The sequence below is a fragment of the Azolla caroliniana genome, unplaced genomic scaffold (assembly GCF_043228905.1).
Source record: "Azolla caroliniana isolate FFs.n. ecotype wild unplaced genomic scaffold, voAzoCaro1.0.p SCAF_4, whole genome shotgun sequence".
Classification (NCBI taxonomy): domain Eukaryota; kingdom Viridiplantae; phylum Streptophyta; class Polypodiopsida; order Salviniales; family Salviniaceae; genus Azolla; species Azolla caroliniana.
Genome location: NW_028230439.1, coordinates 17,285,711 through 17,298,410, shown reverse-complemented (window position 1 = coordinate 17,298,410; position 12,700 = coordinate 17,285,711). Strand labels below are relative to the sequence as shown.

The 12,700-nt window shown below is 39.0% G+C and overlaps 2 protein-coding genes across 2 annotated transcripts; one reads left to right on the top strand and one right to left on the bottom strand.

Annotated features, from left to right (window-relative positions):
- Positions 1–369: 369 nt before the first annotated feature.
- On the bottom strand, positions 370–6,286 carry LOC147865186 (uncharacterized). Its single transcript, XM_087318647.1, has 9 exons — positions 6,225–6,286; positions 4,816–5,626; positions 3,348–3,403; positions 2,954–3,035; positions 2,359–2,463; positions 2,182–2,286; positions 1,316–1,483; positions 841–1,080; positions 370–750 (listed from the first exon to the last, which is right to left on the bottom strand). Exons 1-9 carry the CDS (start codon positions 6,284–6,286, stop codon positions 508–510), a joined length of 1,872 nt encoding a protein of 623 aa, XP_087174773.1. The 3' UTR covers positions 370–507.
- A 286-nt stretch (positions 6,287–6,572) lies between these two features.
- On the top strand, positions 6,573–12,252 carry LOC147865185 (uncharacterized). The gene is made up of 8 exons (XM_087318618.1): positions 6,573–7,669; positions 8,150–8,205; positions 9,795–9,914; positions 10,547–10,686; positions 10,768–10,839; positions 11,267–11,441; positions 11,594–11,644; positions 11,758–12,252. The coding sequence occupies exons 1-8, from the start codon at positions 6,610–6,612 to the stop codon at positions 11,935–11,937; spliced, it is 1,854 nt and encodes a 617-aa protein (XP_087174744.1). The 5' UTR covers positions 6,573–6,609; the 3' UTR covers positions 11,938–12,252.
- Positions 12,253–12,700: the final 448 nt, after the last annotated feature.

Sequence of the window (12,700 nt, the reverse complement as noted above, 5' to 3'; positions counted from 1 at the left end):
AAGTGTTCTTTTAAGGAGCATTACAGAGTATGTATGGAGTGCTTACCCACCCACCCCTCCGTTTGCGCCTTCTCAACAAGGTTCCAATGGGAGCTATCCATTCTTTCCTCCCCAAACCTTGTTGTTTGTAGTTTTGTTGATTCCGGAGAAGAAAACAACGCTTTACGTTTGTTTTATTGGGCCTTAGAAGGGAGGGGCAGATATTTTAACACTCTGACAATTTTATGGAGTAGAATAAACACCAATCAGTACATAAAGAAGAAATCAAAATCCCCTTTACATTTTGCAATGCAAGAAAATAGTGATTATATATAATCTCTCTCGTGTCTTTGCCTCTTCTGCATGCTAAATGACATTATACAGACGGGTGAAAAAATTAATTTTCATCACTATCCATAAATTTCTTGGATTAACAAATTCTTGATGAGCTATCATCTGGATAAGCCCCCAACATTGAAGCACTCAAATTTCCACTTTGTAGACATTCCTTTTGAGCTATAGTTATCATCATCGTGATAAGCTTCCAATATTTAAGGTCTCCAACTTCGATGATGATGCAAAGTCTTCCACAATACCACCACTTTCTGTTGTTACAGCAGGTACAACCAACTTCTCCATGGCATGACTCAAATCCCTCATTTCTCCGCCTACAGCTCGGAATTCCCGGATTATCTTCTTCATCCGTTGTTCGAATTTGAGCCTTTCTTGCTTGTGCAGAACATCAAGGTCTCCTAGTATGTGCTTATGGCGCTGCATGTTTAGAGAGCATGAAATATATGTTTTTCAAAGGGTAAAACTATTAAGTCAACAAGAGAGTTGGAAAGAGCTTAAGATTATTACCTGAATGCAGCATGCAATATCATTTTCCTTGTTCTTTCTAAACTCATCCCGAGTTTGAGCTGCACGCTGAAGTAAGATTGACATCTCTGATTGTTGTTTTGCTTTCAATGCTCGTTCTTTCAGTGAAACCTCGCATTGAAAGGCATCCAGCGTCGCTTGCAATTCTTTGAACTCCTTATGATCAGCATGGCTCTTTACTGTCTGAGCTTCTAGATATTTGCCTTGTTTGCCAAGAAATGTCTGCAATCCACAGAAATATAAACCGCTTAACATAAATCATGATGAAGAGACTAAAAGATGCTGAATATCATGTCATGTAAGCCTTATCAGTGTGCATCAAACGCATACTATGGAGAAAACACTTATCAAGATCGCAGATGTATGTTCATATATATTGCTTGCTTTTTAGGAAAAGCTAGGGAAGAAACACACTGCAAATGTTTGAACTAAGTTTGCTTCAAAACGGCTACATTACCTGAACCTTCCTTTCATTAAGTAAGTCCCGTGAAAGTTGAGGTTTTTTGGGGATTCTTCTGTACATTTTATTCCTAAAGCTTTGCAACGCAATAGCGTGCTGTTGCTTCAAAAACTGGGCATGCTGTATGACTTCATCCTGGAAAACCTTGAACCTTCCTTTCCAAAGCTGAATGAGCCGGCACATACACCAAGTTAAATTTATGAACTTCAAAAATAATCCACAAAAGAACCCCTCCATGAGTAGCATGTCACGATACCTTAAGAAATATGACAATTAGGCATGATGATCACAAATTCATAAAAGTTTTCAATCCATCTTTCTTCTATTTGGACAGTATAGTTACATTTTCCAACAAATACTCACTCACGGTTCCAACTCTGGTTTTCAATCCTAGTGCTTCAATTTCCTCACTAAGCCTTCATGGACTACAGTGCAGACTTTTTGAGAATGAGGATGAGTATGCTTGATGATGATTCTATCATTTGGCACATACTCTGAAGTAATTATTCAGTCCTCTTGAGTCACTAGTTAAGCTTTATCTCACTCATATTAGGGAAGATATATGCTTACCCTACACAATTTACACTGGGTTTCGACACTAATGTAAAACCCACACCGTTATCTATCAGTTTATATATTTTGCAGTGCATAAATTTGTTGCTTAAAGAAAAACCAATCCAACCACTTCAAGGAGATATAAAACAGCCAATCATTTTCTCGATGGTCATTGGGTATCAGATTCAAATATATACGAAGCAAAGGAAACACAAACACATGCATTTATGGAGTTATATGACATATACTGTTATAATATGTGGGGAGATTCTATTTCTGCCACCATATCAACCAGACGGAAATTTTACTTTATTCTTTTCATTAAGTTCAGCTTTATATGCAGATTCAGCATCTTCTTTTTCTTTGCAGTGTGCTTTCAGCATCGTTGTCCTTCTCTTATTTTCTAAGAATATCTAAAAATATGTTTTGGAAATCAGAAGAAGATCCAACATTGATAACTTCTATGAAACTATTAATGTAGATACCTTTAAAGCTTGAAGCTGTTTAGCAACTGTTGCAGCTTGCAAATAGTTCCCATCGTTCTCCCATTTTTTCTTACAGTTCTCCAGGTTTCTGATTATATCCTTAAGCTGCCACATTTCAAGTTCGTGAAAAGAAAACAATACATATGGAAATCAAACTAAAACATGTCCAGATGGTATATTGATGACATTACATTTCAGACAAGGGAATAAGTGGTTTGCTTTTATGGAGTTAAGATACATAGATCCCAGACCCATCTTCACTCTAAATGTTGTCTACGTTGTTATTACGACAAAGAGACATTACTCTCTAAAATCAGCACCGTTAATATGTTCCAGCTCTCAGTGGGAAAAGATGTACAAATAATTATGAGAACAGAGAAAGAGTGAAAGCAAGCTTGAGCTTGCAATGGAGAAGAGCAAGAAGGATTGTTACATTAACATAAGGATCAGTACATTACAGACAAGATCGTAGCTGAAGGGTCAAATGTCAAGAAAAGAAAAGAAAAACTGAAGCCAATAAAACAAACCCCCCATTTCAGAAGACTCTAACGGGAGATTTGGAAGTAAATTGATAATAGTGCTTCAGATTGCTCACCTGTTCTTCATGTGTCACTGTGTTAGCTTCATAGACCCACTTGCGATCATGACTCCCAACAATAGGCTTGCGATTAGATGAACTGCACAAAACACAAAGAAGCGGCAGCATTCAAAATCGATACTAAAACTTGATATTTTCTCAGCAGTCATCTTTAGCGTTTCCTATCATCTAAAACATATACTTGAAATATACGACGTAGAGATATCTTCCTCAATGCACAGTGATCCAATTTTTAATGTGCATATATCATGGAAACTTTTTAGGATCCTTCTCACATGTGCTCCAATCAAAAATGGTTTTATCTCAACCATAAATTCGAAGTCATCCACACAATTAGAATTTGCTGGTGAATATTTATGCACACATCAACCCAGCACGTGAGTTTTGATACCTTGAACTTGAAACAGAGGACCTTCTATTTATTGTCTGTGCTGACTGCAAGGTTACCTGCTTGGACACATTCTCTATTTATTGTAAGAAATGCATGGGGATCTAAGAAACAGAACATATTCTCGTTTTAGGTTCATTCCATAAATTGAATGCCATGGTTCATTATTGAGGAGACGATATTATGTACAAATTTCAAAAGTCAAAAATAACGTTTTGTATATGCAGTTTGCTCTAACCAAACATATATTATGAATGATACTGATTGCACATGAAAAATATATTTAGGCATACTAGATAATATGATATTGGAAAAACTTTGTTCCACGTGTTCCTCTGAAGAGGATACACTCTGCCCCAAATGTCATATAGTGTAGCAAAGGTCTGCCTATACATTTGGCCACATATTTTGCAATTTCTATTCATTGCAAAGGCGTTCTAGTACACAAAGATGCTTGATGACAATTTCAGTGTTAAAACAAAATTAGCTTTACAATGTCTCAATTCTTCGTGCGCATTCTTCTAGTACATTCACATGTAAATCAATTCTATTCCAAAAATGCAACATGTGATGGGTAATCAGACCCCACAAACAATCTCCAGAAACTCACTTTTTGTTCATCATGAAGTTGCGTTGCCAAATTGTACAAACACTAAAAATTGTGGAAAAATTTCGGCAGGACTAATATTGCTGCAACTGTTATCATGACAGGTAACTTTCGGAAATATAAAAACTGTCACTCATCTCAATGTGTGGTATTAGAAGATGTGTCAAGTATCAACTTCTTGCAATATTAATTAAGCTTGGTGGGCTGCAGATTGGAGCATAATGATTCAACGATGATAATGATCAATATTCGATCAATTCATACAAATCAAAAAGATAATAGAGAACTTAGACGGGGCATGGAGGAAAATAACAATCAGAATAATATGGTATGTAGACTGAGAAAGAAACTATGGCTATGATAGGATCGCCTATCTCTTTATGGAAGTAAGAAACACAACTTTATTCTATTTATACCACTGAGATCAGAAAATGTGGTTTCCCTCAGTGAATAGTCTAGCCATGAAGTCCATACCATGGTCCATGACGTCCTGATTCTATACTCCATTGAACACTGAAATTGGACACCGGACATGTCAATTTGTGCACATAGTAGACGGGATATAGCACAGTTTAGCCTTCCTGGCACCAACATTGCGAAACCTCGACTATGGGTTCGATGAAAGTTCAAAGTTCATGTATTGCATTGCCAACATTCACAATCAAGAAGATTACAACGTTGCACATGATGGTCGATAGATGGTCCAAGCAGAATTCCCTTCATCAAGCATGTCTCTAATTAATACAGGTTTTACATCCCCCTTGTACTATCATACTGGGATAATCATACAAATATCTCACACTGTAAACACAAAGATAATGCTAATGAAATGAGGAAACATATGAGTTTTTAGGTGAGGCTTACCATTGCAAGATTATTTGCATCTACTTCTCGGTCCACTTTTTCTTTAACAGACATGTAGGTCATTTTGATAGCAGTCGCAGGCCGTCTCTTCAGCATCTCCCTTGTTGTTTTAAAGCTAGGACGCCATGGTAAACCAACAGTACCCACGCCGGAGCAATTATAAGCAGAGCTACTCAACGGTGAGAAACTAGGACCATCTTTTTCCCATGAGCCAAATGGATCATGGAAACCAGCACTGCTCGGCCTAATAGATTCATCCACATCTGTAGGGAGGGAGGCCCTCAGATCCTTCTGGAAAGGCTGATGAAGCTCAGTTACATAGGGAAAGCTTGTAGAAGAAGCATGGATTGAAGGCGGAGAATCAAGTCCTGTTATGGATGTAGCAGGGGCACGTTTTGAAGGCGGAGCGTCGAGTTTTGTTACGGAAGCAGAAGAAAAGTCGAGTTTAGTGGAATGGAGAGATGTGGTAGAAGCGGCAGTGGTAGAGCAACGAAAGCTTGTGGCACAAGAAGCAGGCCTTGGGGCGTGAAAACACGAGGCAGGGGCAACGTCTGATGAGAAGCTTGAAGGGGAGGAAGGAGCAACGGCAGCAACGTTTGGTTGTGGAAGATGAAGGTCTGCATTGATAGGGGAGGAGGAGGAGGAGGAGGAGGATGGAGGGGAGCTGGTGGTGGTGGTGGTGGTGGCGGGAGAAGAGGAGGACGCAGCAACATACGCAGAGGAGCGGAAGAAGCCACATGAATGGGAAGGAGGAGGAGGAGGAGGAAGAAGAAGGTAGCAGCAGGAAGGATTCTGCGATGGCAGAGGCGGACTGCATCATTTATCCCTCCTGTTCCAAGAAAGAATCAAGGGATGGGATGGGATGGAAGAAGGAAGGAAGGATTGATTGATTGATTGATTCCGGAAAGGAGATCTTCGTTGCGACCGTCTATGTCTGTGTCTGTGTCTGTGTCTGTGTCTGTGTCTGTCTATGTCTGTGTCTGTGGCGACGGGATGATATGGAGAGACGTCCGTCCGTCCGTCCGTCCGTCATGTGTGTGTCATTTTCTTTCTTTTTTATGTAAAATCATCAAGACACGACCCAAACTACATAAGAATTTTGTTGAGTAAAACTAAACAAATAAATAAATAAATAAATATAAGACCCCCTCGTATCACAAAATAGTTTGGGAGAATGTGGAGAGGATGAGTTCGCCATGTCCCCCGCCGCCGCCGCCACCTTCTTCTTCTTCTGCAGCCGCCGCCGCCGCCGCCGCCGCCGCCATGGCAAGAAGGCCAGCGTCGTCTTCATACAATTACTGCCAATCATCCCACCATCTCAATCTCTCGAAGAAGAAGAAGCGCACGGGCCCACCATCCCACCCTGAGCCGCCTTCCCCGACCCGCGGCGCCAACAACAGCCTCCTCACCATGACCATGAGGAGGAGGAGGAGCACGACGACGACGGATCCGTACCCCTCGCCATCGCCATCGCCATCACCGGCATACACCGCGCAGAGACGGTGTTCTGCTCCTCCTAGTCCTGGGAAAAACGCCGCCGCCGCCGCCGCCGCCCTCCCCTCCTCCTCCTCCTCCTCCTCCTCCCCCGACACAACAGACGAGCGCCAGCATGTGCAGAGCGAGGTCCACGCCGACAATCCCCACACGCATTCCACTACCCCCAATCACAACATCCACCGCATCCACGATGGACTCCAGCTAATGGTACGGCCGTGGAAGAGGCCAGCCAGCTGCACCACGTACGGCGGCGGCGGCGGACTCTCTTCTCTCGCCTGCGGATTTGAAGCGGCGGGGATGGAGCGAGTGGATACCAAATTACGACGTGATTATAATGCTGTACATGGTGATGCTGATGCTGATGATGATGATTGTGGTGATGATGATTATGATGATGGTGCTCAGCGATTGAGCGCCGCGCAACAGACTTTTACTGCAACAGACGTAAATGGTGATGACAACGATGAGGATGATGATGATGACGCTGATGATGAATGCGATGCTGGCCATCATCGTATAACCATCCATCGCCATAGCAGCCCTGACCTAAATATCTCCCGTAACAGTATTATTATGCAGAGCCCTGCGGAGCCCGGTGACATCCTTTATTACTCCAGCCCTAACCTTAATAGTTCTATTTCCCCTCGCTCTCCTTCTGTTCCTCCTAATCCTAGCCCTACTTCAAATTCTCTTTATCCTAACCCTAATCCTAATCCTAATTCTACTTCTAGTTCTACAAGCCCTTCCCCTAACTGTAACCCTAATTCTCCTACCCCTCGCTCTCCTTCTGTTCCTCCTAATCCTAACCCTACTTCAAATTCTCTTTATCCTAACCCTAATCCTAATCCTAATTCTACTTCTAGTTCTACAAGCCCTTCCCCTACCCGTAACCCTAATTCTCCTACCCCTCGCCTTCATTATAACCCTAGGCCTACCCCAAAATCTCCCACCCCTCGCTATCTTAACTATAACGCTAACCCTATCCCCATTTCTACAAGCCCTCGCCTTAACTATAACATTAAGCCCAACTCTAATGCCCCCACCCCTTGCCTTAACTATAATCCTAAGCCCAACCCTAACTCACCCACACTTTGCCTCAATTACAGCCCTCACTCCAACCCTAATTCTAATACCTGTTTACATCCGAAACCTAACCCTATTTCTCGTAGCCAGACTAGGCTGGGTACGAATAATCACCGGGACAGTGATGATCAAGTCGGGATAAGATTCGATCGTTATGGCTATGGCCACCATCGAGCCAATGCTATATACAGCAGCGCTAACCAAAATAACAATCGCAATGGCGTGAGGTCTGCAGGCCCACCATGGGCAAGAGGTCCCTCCAATACCAATGGAGGTATGTATATTATACATATATATATGTGTGTGTGTGTGTGTGTGTGTGTATAATTTCAATTATAGCCTCGCGTTTTTGTTATTTCCCCAAGATGCCCCTACACCTGAGGTTTCATTATTTCTCCGATGATGCCATGGACATGCCCACGAGTTTCTCTGGCTATAGGCTTGGTGGTCTACACCGTGGGACATGATTCCACATTGGCAGTTTAGGTCCCATCTCATATATATCACAATTTGATCTCCAATGGACATTAACAAAGATATCTATCTATCTCACGTTGACCACCCGTATCCCAAGTTTTTGGTTCAAGAGGAGTGCCTTAGGAAATCACAAAAACTCGGGGGCATATACAACAACAACAAACAATTTTTTAAAAATATCGGGGGCCTTTAAAAAAACATAAAAAGCTTTGTGCATTTTGATCTTCCTGCTTGCTGACTTTTGTTCTCGTCTTTTTACCTTCTAAATTACCTCAAGGGTCTCTCTTGAACAATGTGCGAGATCCCTTTCACCATGCTCACCAGGATGACAAGGTATATGACATTTCCACTTTTGTCTCACCACAATGTAATATAACTCGGTCAATTTAAATGAAACATTTTTATCTACTAGTCACACAAAATTTTATGTAACACTTCGAAGTTTTGTCACTAGAGTGATACCAAGTCTTATGAAGCAAAAGTTAAGGAGCTTGAGATATCACTATTAGAGTGTGCAACTAAGTACGAGGTTCAGGTATGTCAAAAGTAATAGTTTGTGAAAATGTTTGCTATTAATTACATAGTCGAATATGTATCACTAGATGTGGACGATCTTGAGTAGTTGTATTCTAGTTGAGCCATTCACAATGGCAATCTTCTCTAGATGCTCATCCACTACTGATAAGTTGTATTTGTGGCTTTGTTACACCAAGTAATGAGCTTTAACCTTCTTAATCAAACGCCTACATGCAACAAAGATGCTTACATAATGTCTACTTGCCTTCTTTAATCAAGTGTCTATCTATGACAAATACTCAATATTGTCCAGATCATCGACTGCCAACTTGTTTTGCGACAAATTCTCAATGATGAAATTACTTAATGGACGAAGAAAACTTCAATGAAGAAAATGCAATGATTCATCTCAATATTCCAATTTCTCCATTCTATTTGTTAAATGACATTAATACTTTGAAACCTTCCTTGTGAACTTCTCATGGCAGCCCAATGTCTTAGGAAACACTCTCTTTAATAATATAAAGTCCAATCAAGGTATGTTCTTATATTGTGCCTTTAGATAGGAAAACATTTAGAATGCCCACTAAACACATGCATTGAAGGATAAGGGACCTTTCCTAATATCCTCAACATTTAGGTCGTTGAAAAATAAGGGATATTTTTTCTTGGTTTCAAAATGTATGCTATTTGGGAATATTATGGCCGAACTTATAACAATGAGCAAAATAATAAGAAATTAGAGAACGAATGGATTATGGATGACTAACAACATTGATCACCCCCGAGCGAACAACATGAAATAAACGTACAACACCATCTTTGTCCCAATAACACCAAATATTACCTTAAGTTATGCCTTGGCGGTAGAAAAAAGGATTTGAAGAAGGGAGCCCCCTATATGCATTGCGTGGAGGCTCAATGTTTGAATCTTTCTTTGCTCCTAAATTTGTTTACAATATTACATTATTCAAAATGCATTAATGCTCTCCATTAATTTTAACTAATCCCTTATTAACACAAGTAATTGATTAACAATTCCTTTTTGCATTAAACTTAAAACTAAAATGATTATATACATGAATTTGCATTCTCCCCGAAAGGTTAGTTCTTCCTCTCAAGTTGGCTTCTGCCCTAAAGGTTAGTTTTTTTTATCAAACACATCCATTGGGGTCCAAACCCCTCCCTCTCTATCTTTCTCCATTCATGACCAATTTGGTTCCCTCCATTATAAGGGTAATTAAACTATGAGGTCCTATCATCATTGGAAGAAAAATAGTCTCCAATCTCATGATTATCAAATGGTTTGTCATCCATCCCCTCAAACTACCATCCATTGTCCATTTATTTGAGTGTAATGCATTTTTATCATCTTAATGATAGGTTGCCTTTTTCCACTTCATTAGATTGTTGAATTGAAGATGGAGATGTTGCAAATGAAATCGGAGTTTAGACAAAAGATGATGGAGGAAAAAGATTCATGGTCAAGGCCATTCTCAAATCAAACAAACATGAAGACACCACAAGTAGGTTATTCTTAATTGTAATGATACGCATATCTTCTAAGAAGGTAGAGTTTATTGAACGTAGCTCTCATTGCCCGAGAAGCATTAAGAAGTATTACTTTACATAGTTCCATGAGAAGGACTGAGAAAGGGTGATGATATGTTGGTGATGCATTGCCTTATAAGGAGGCTAAATGACTGATAGGATTCCAAAGAACATAAAAATTGGTATGTGATGAGTATCTTTCTTTGACCATAATCCATGCCTCACGTTGTAGGTGATGGGTGGGTATTTCCCCATACTTATCAATGAGGGATTTCAACTCTACATATTGATCTTCTATGTAGGTGAGTTTTATTCAATTCATATTCATTTTATATTTTCCTTGATTCATGATAGCAAACTTGACTCTACGAGATCACATTTCTTTTTAAGACTTAGCCATCATTGTTTTCCCACATAGGGTATAACACGAGACAAAACTTTGTTCTCTATGCATAAGGGGATATATAATGCAATTTATATCGAAGCTAGGTAAAATCAATTATGGAGAGTTGGACAATGGGTGATCTTGAATAATATTCAAATTTTATTTTTTTATATCTACAATTTGTATGAAGCAATTGATAATTAATTCAAGTAACTTGTACAGGAAAGAGTATGTAATGCACAAAATAACGATAAAGGTGGCAACAAGCAACTTGTTTCCAAAGAAGGATTTCTTGATCAATGTGGTTCTAGTTCTCCAAAGAGACATTGTACAAAAGATATTGGTAATCTTAAACGACCAAGGTTAGAATTGGAATGAAAAAAATTTAACCTATAAACATGTTACCAAAATGCCTTTAATCTAATTAGTTATTGCATGACTAGCTCACAACCAGAGGCATCATTGAAAATATCAAGCTTTGAAGATGACGAAAATATTGTTAGTTGCCTTCAAAAGTAAGTCATTTCTAGATACATTTCTCCTTGTCAATGAAGTTTAAACATACAAAGTTTCGTAAGTGTGCATGCATATGATCTGGTTTTACTAATGATGCGTATCCAAATACAAAGCATCATGCATCATGGTTACCACATGCATAGGTATGCATATACAGATTTACTTTGTAAAAGAAGTTAAAATAATATTGAGTTAAGATTCTAAAGAATAGCTCTCAACATTGGATTAGTACGAAAATATAATATATGTTATTGTGATCATTTACCAATGATGCAAAGTACTACATATATTGTGATCATTTATAAATGATGCAAAGAACTGGAGTATCCACATTTATGTTCAGTGTTGATTTTCATTACAAGGTGAATCAATATTGAAATACACATGCATAGAGCAACAATGTATGACAATTTAAAATTTTTTTAGGCTTCTAGACACAAAGGAAGAAGAACTCAATCGCTCAAAGATTAGAGAAAATAAATTGGCTAAGCAGATTCATGAGCTACGATGTATCGTCGACAGGGGAGTGGAGACACAACTAGAACCCAAAGACATATCATCTTTGTTTTTAGCTTTAAATGAGTGGTTTAAACTAGCCAAGGTATAACCCTTACATCATTTGTTTCCATTTATACATGTGTAATATACTAATAGATAATAGTAAATACTTTGAGTAGATGATTGATTATAGCTTTTTTTTATTAATGATTAGTCCACAGAATGTGAAAGATATTTGTTGGAATGGTGTTGCAGGAAGGTGTAGTGGATGATGATTCACGAATAAGTCATCTCGAGGGTCATGAGGTATGAACATAGTATGATAATTTCCTTATGTATTTCCTTAGAAGTGTTCCACTCATGGGAATTTAATAGTGACAAATCTCACATTTCTAACTACTCTAATGGTTCGTTGATAGCACAACCATACATTGGTACAAAAATATGTGAAACTTGAAGGTTTAAAACAATTACAACAAATCAATCAAACAAGCCAAGCATCCCGAGTTGAAAATGTTGTTCCAATTGTCAATAAAGAAATTTCAATACTCGAAGATAAACTCGGAAAGCTTAATTTGTTCAAGATTCTCGCTAAATGAGGAGGAAGTGATGCTTCTCCTCATGAAGCCCATTTTCGTTGTAACTTATACCATGATTATTAATGTATTACATTCTTCATAGACTTGGATGGTCAATGAAGATTGCGTCAAGACATTCTTTGGTAATTGTTTTGCGTTGGGGGCAACAGACAATCACAAAAGATAGGGTACTTTTATTTCACCCTTAGAGGTCAAACATGACCTACTAAACCAAACTGAAACATTTTCACGTTGTGTTTGAAGTTGGTTATTGACACTTGATGCTCAAGAATTTTATGAAGGAGTTGATAGTACATATTGTAACCAAGAGAGAAATGCTTGTAGGTTTACGTTATGATTGGAAATATGGAGAAAAAAATCTTGAATTTGATCGATGTGGAGCAATGTTGTAGAATGGGATACTCTTGTAAACTTGTTCGGACAAAATATTCATAGTCAATGAGTCTCCTTTGTTTATGTTCCCACACCCCCATTGTCCATTTGGAGAAGATGGTATTTGTAGTTTGGTGCAAATTTGTGAAGATTAGCGTGTGGAAGCTACACAGACACGATTGGCTCAGTCGGATTACAACAAAGAACGGTAACCACAGAGAACAATGGAGAGAGAGAGAGAGAGAGAGAGAGAGAGAGAGAGCATAACAGCAAAAACTCAATTTCAAAATAATACTTTGTCTGTACATACAAGTGTGCTCAGTGAGCACTTTTATAAAAGTCCATAAAGGACAGTCAGAAGTATTGACAAGTATTTCAATGCTCATAATTG

Excerpts from the sequence above, each read along its gene's own strand:
- LOC147865185 (XM_087318618.1), top strand. The coding sequence starts at position 6,610 with ATGGAGCGAGTGGATACCAAATTACGACGTGATTATAATGCTGTACAT. Across the intron at positions 7,670-8,149 it reads TCCCTCCAATACCAATGGAG|GGTCTCTCTTGAACAATGTG; the intron begins GTATGTATATTA and ends AATTACCTCAAG. Across the intron at positions 11,442-11,593 it reads AGTGGTTTAAACTAGCCAAG|GAAGGTGTAGTGGATGATGA; the intron begins GTATAACCCTTA and ends ATGGTGTTGCAG.
- LOC147865186 (XM_087318647.1), bottom strand. The coding sequence starts at position 6,286 with ATGGCGATGGCGAGGGGTACGGATCCGTCGTCGTCGTGCTCCTCCTCC. Across the intron at positions 2,464-2,953 it reads CAGTGACACATGAAGAACAG|CTTAAGGATATAATCAGAAA; the intron begins GTGAGCAATCTG and ends GAAATGTGGCAG. Across the intron at positions 2,287-2,358 it reads AACAGCTTCAAGCTTTAAAG|ATATTCTTAGAAAATAAGAG; the intron begins GTATCTACATTA and ends ACATATTTTTAG.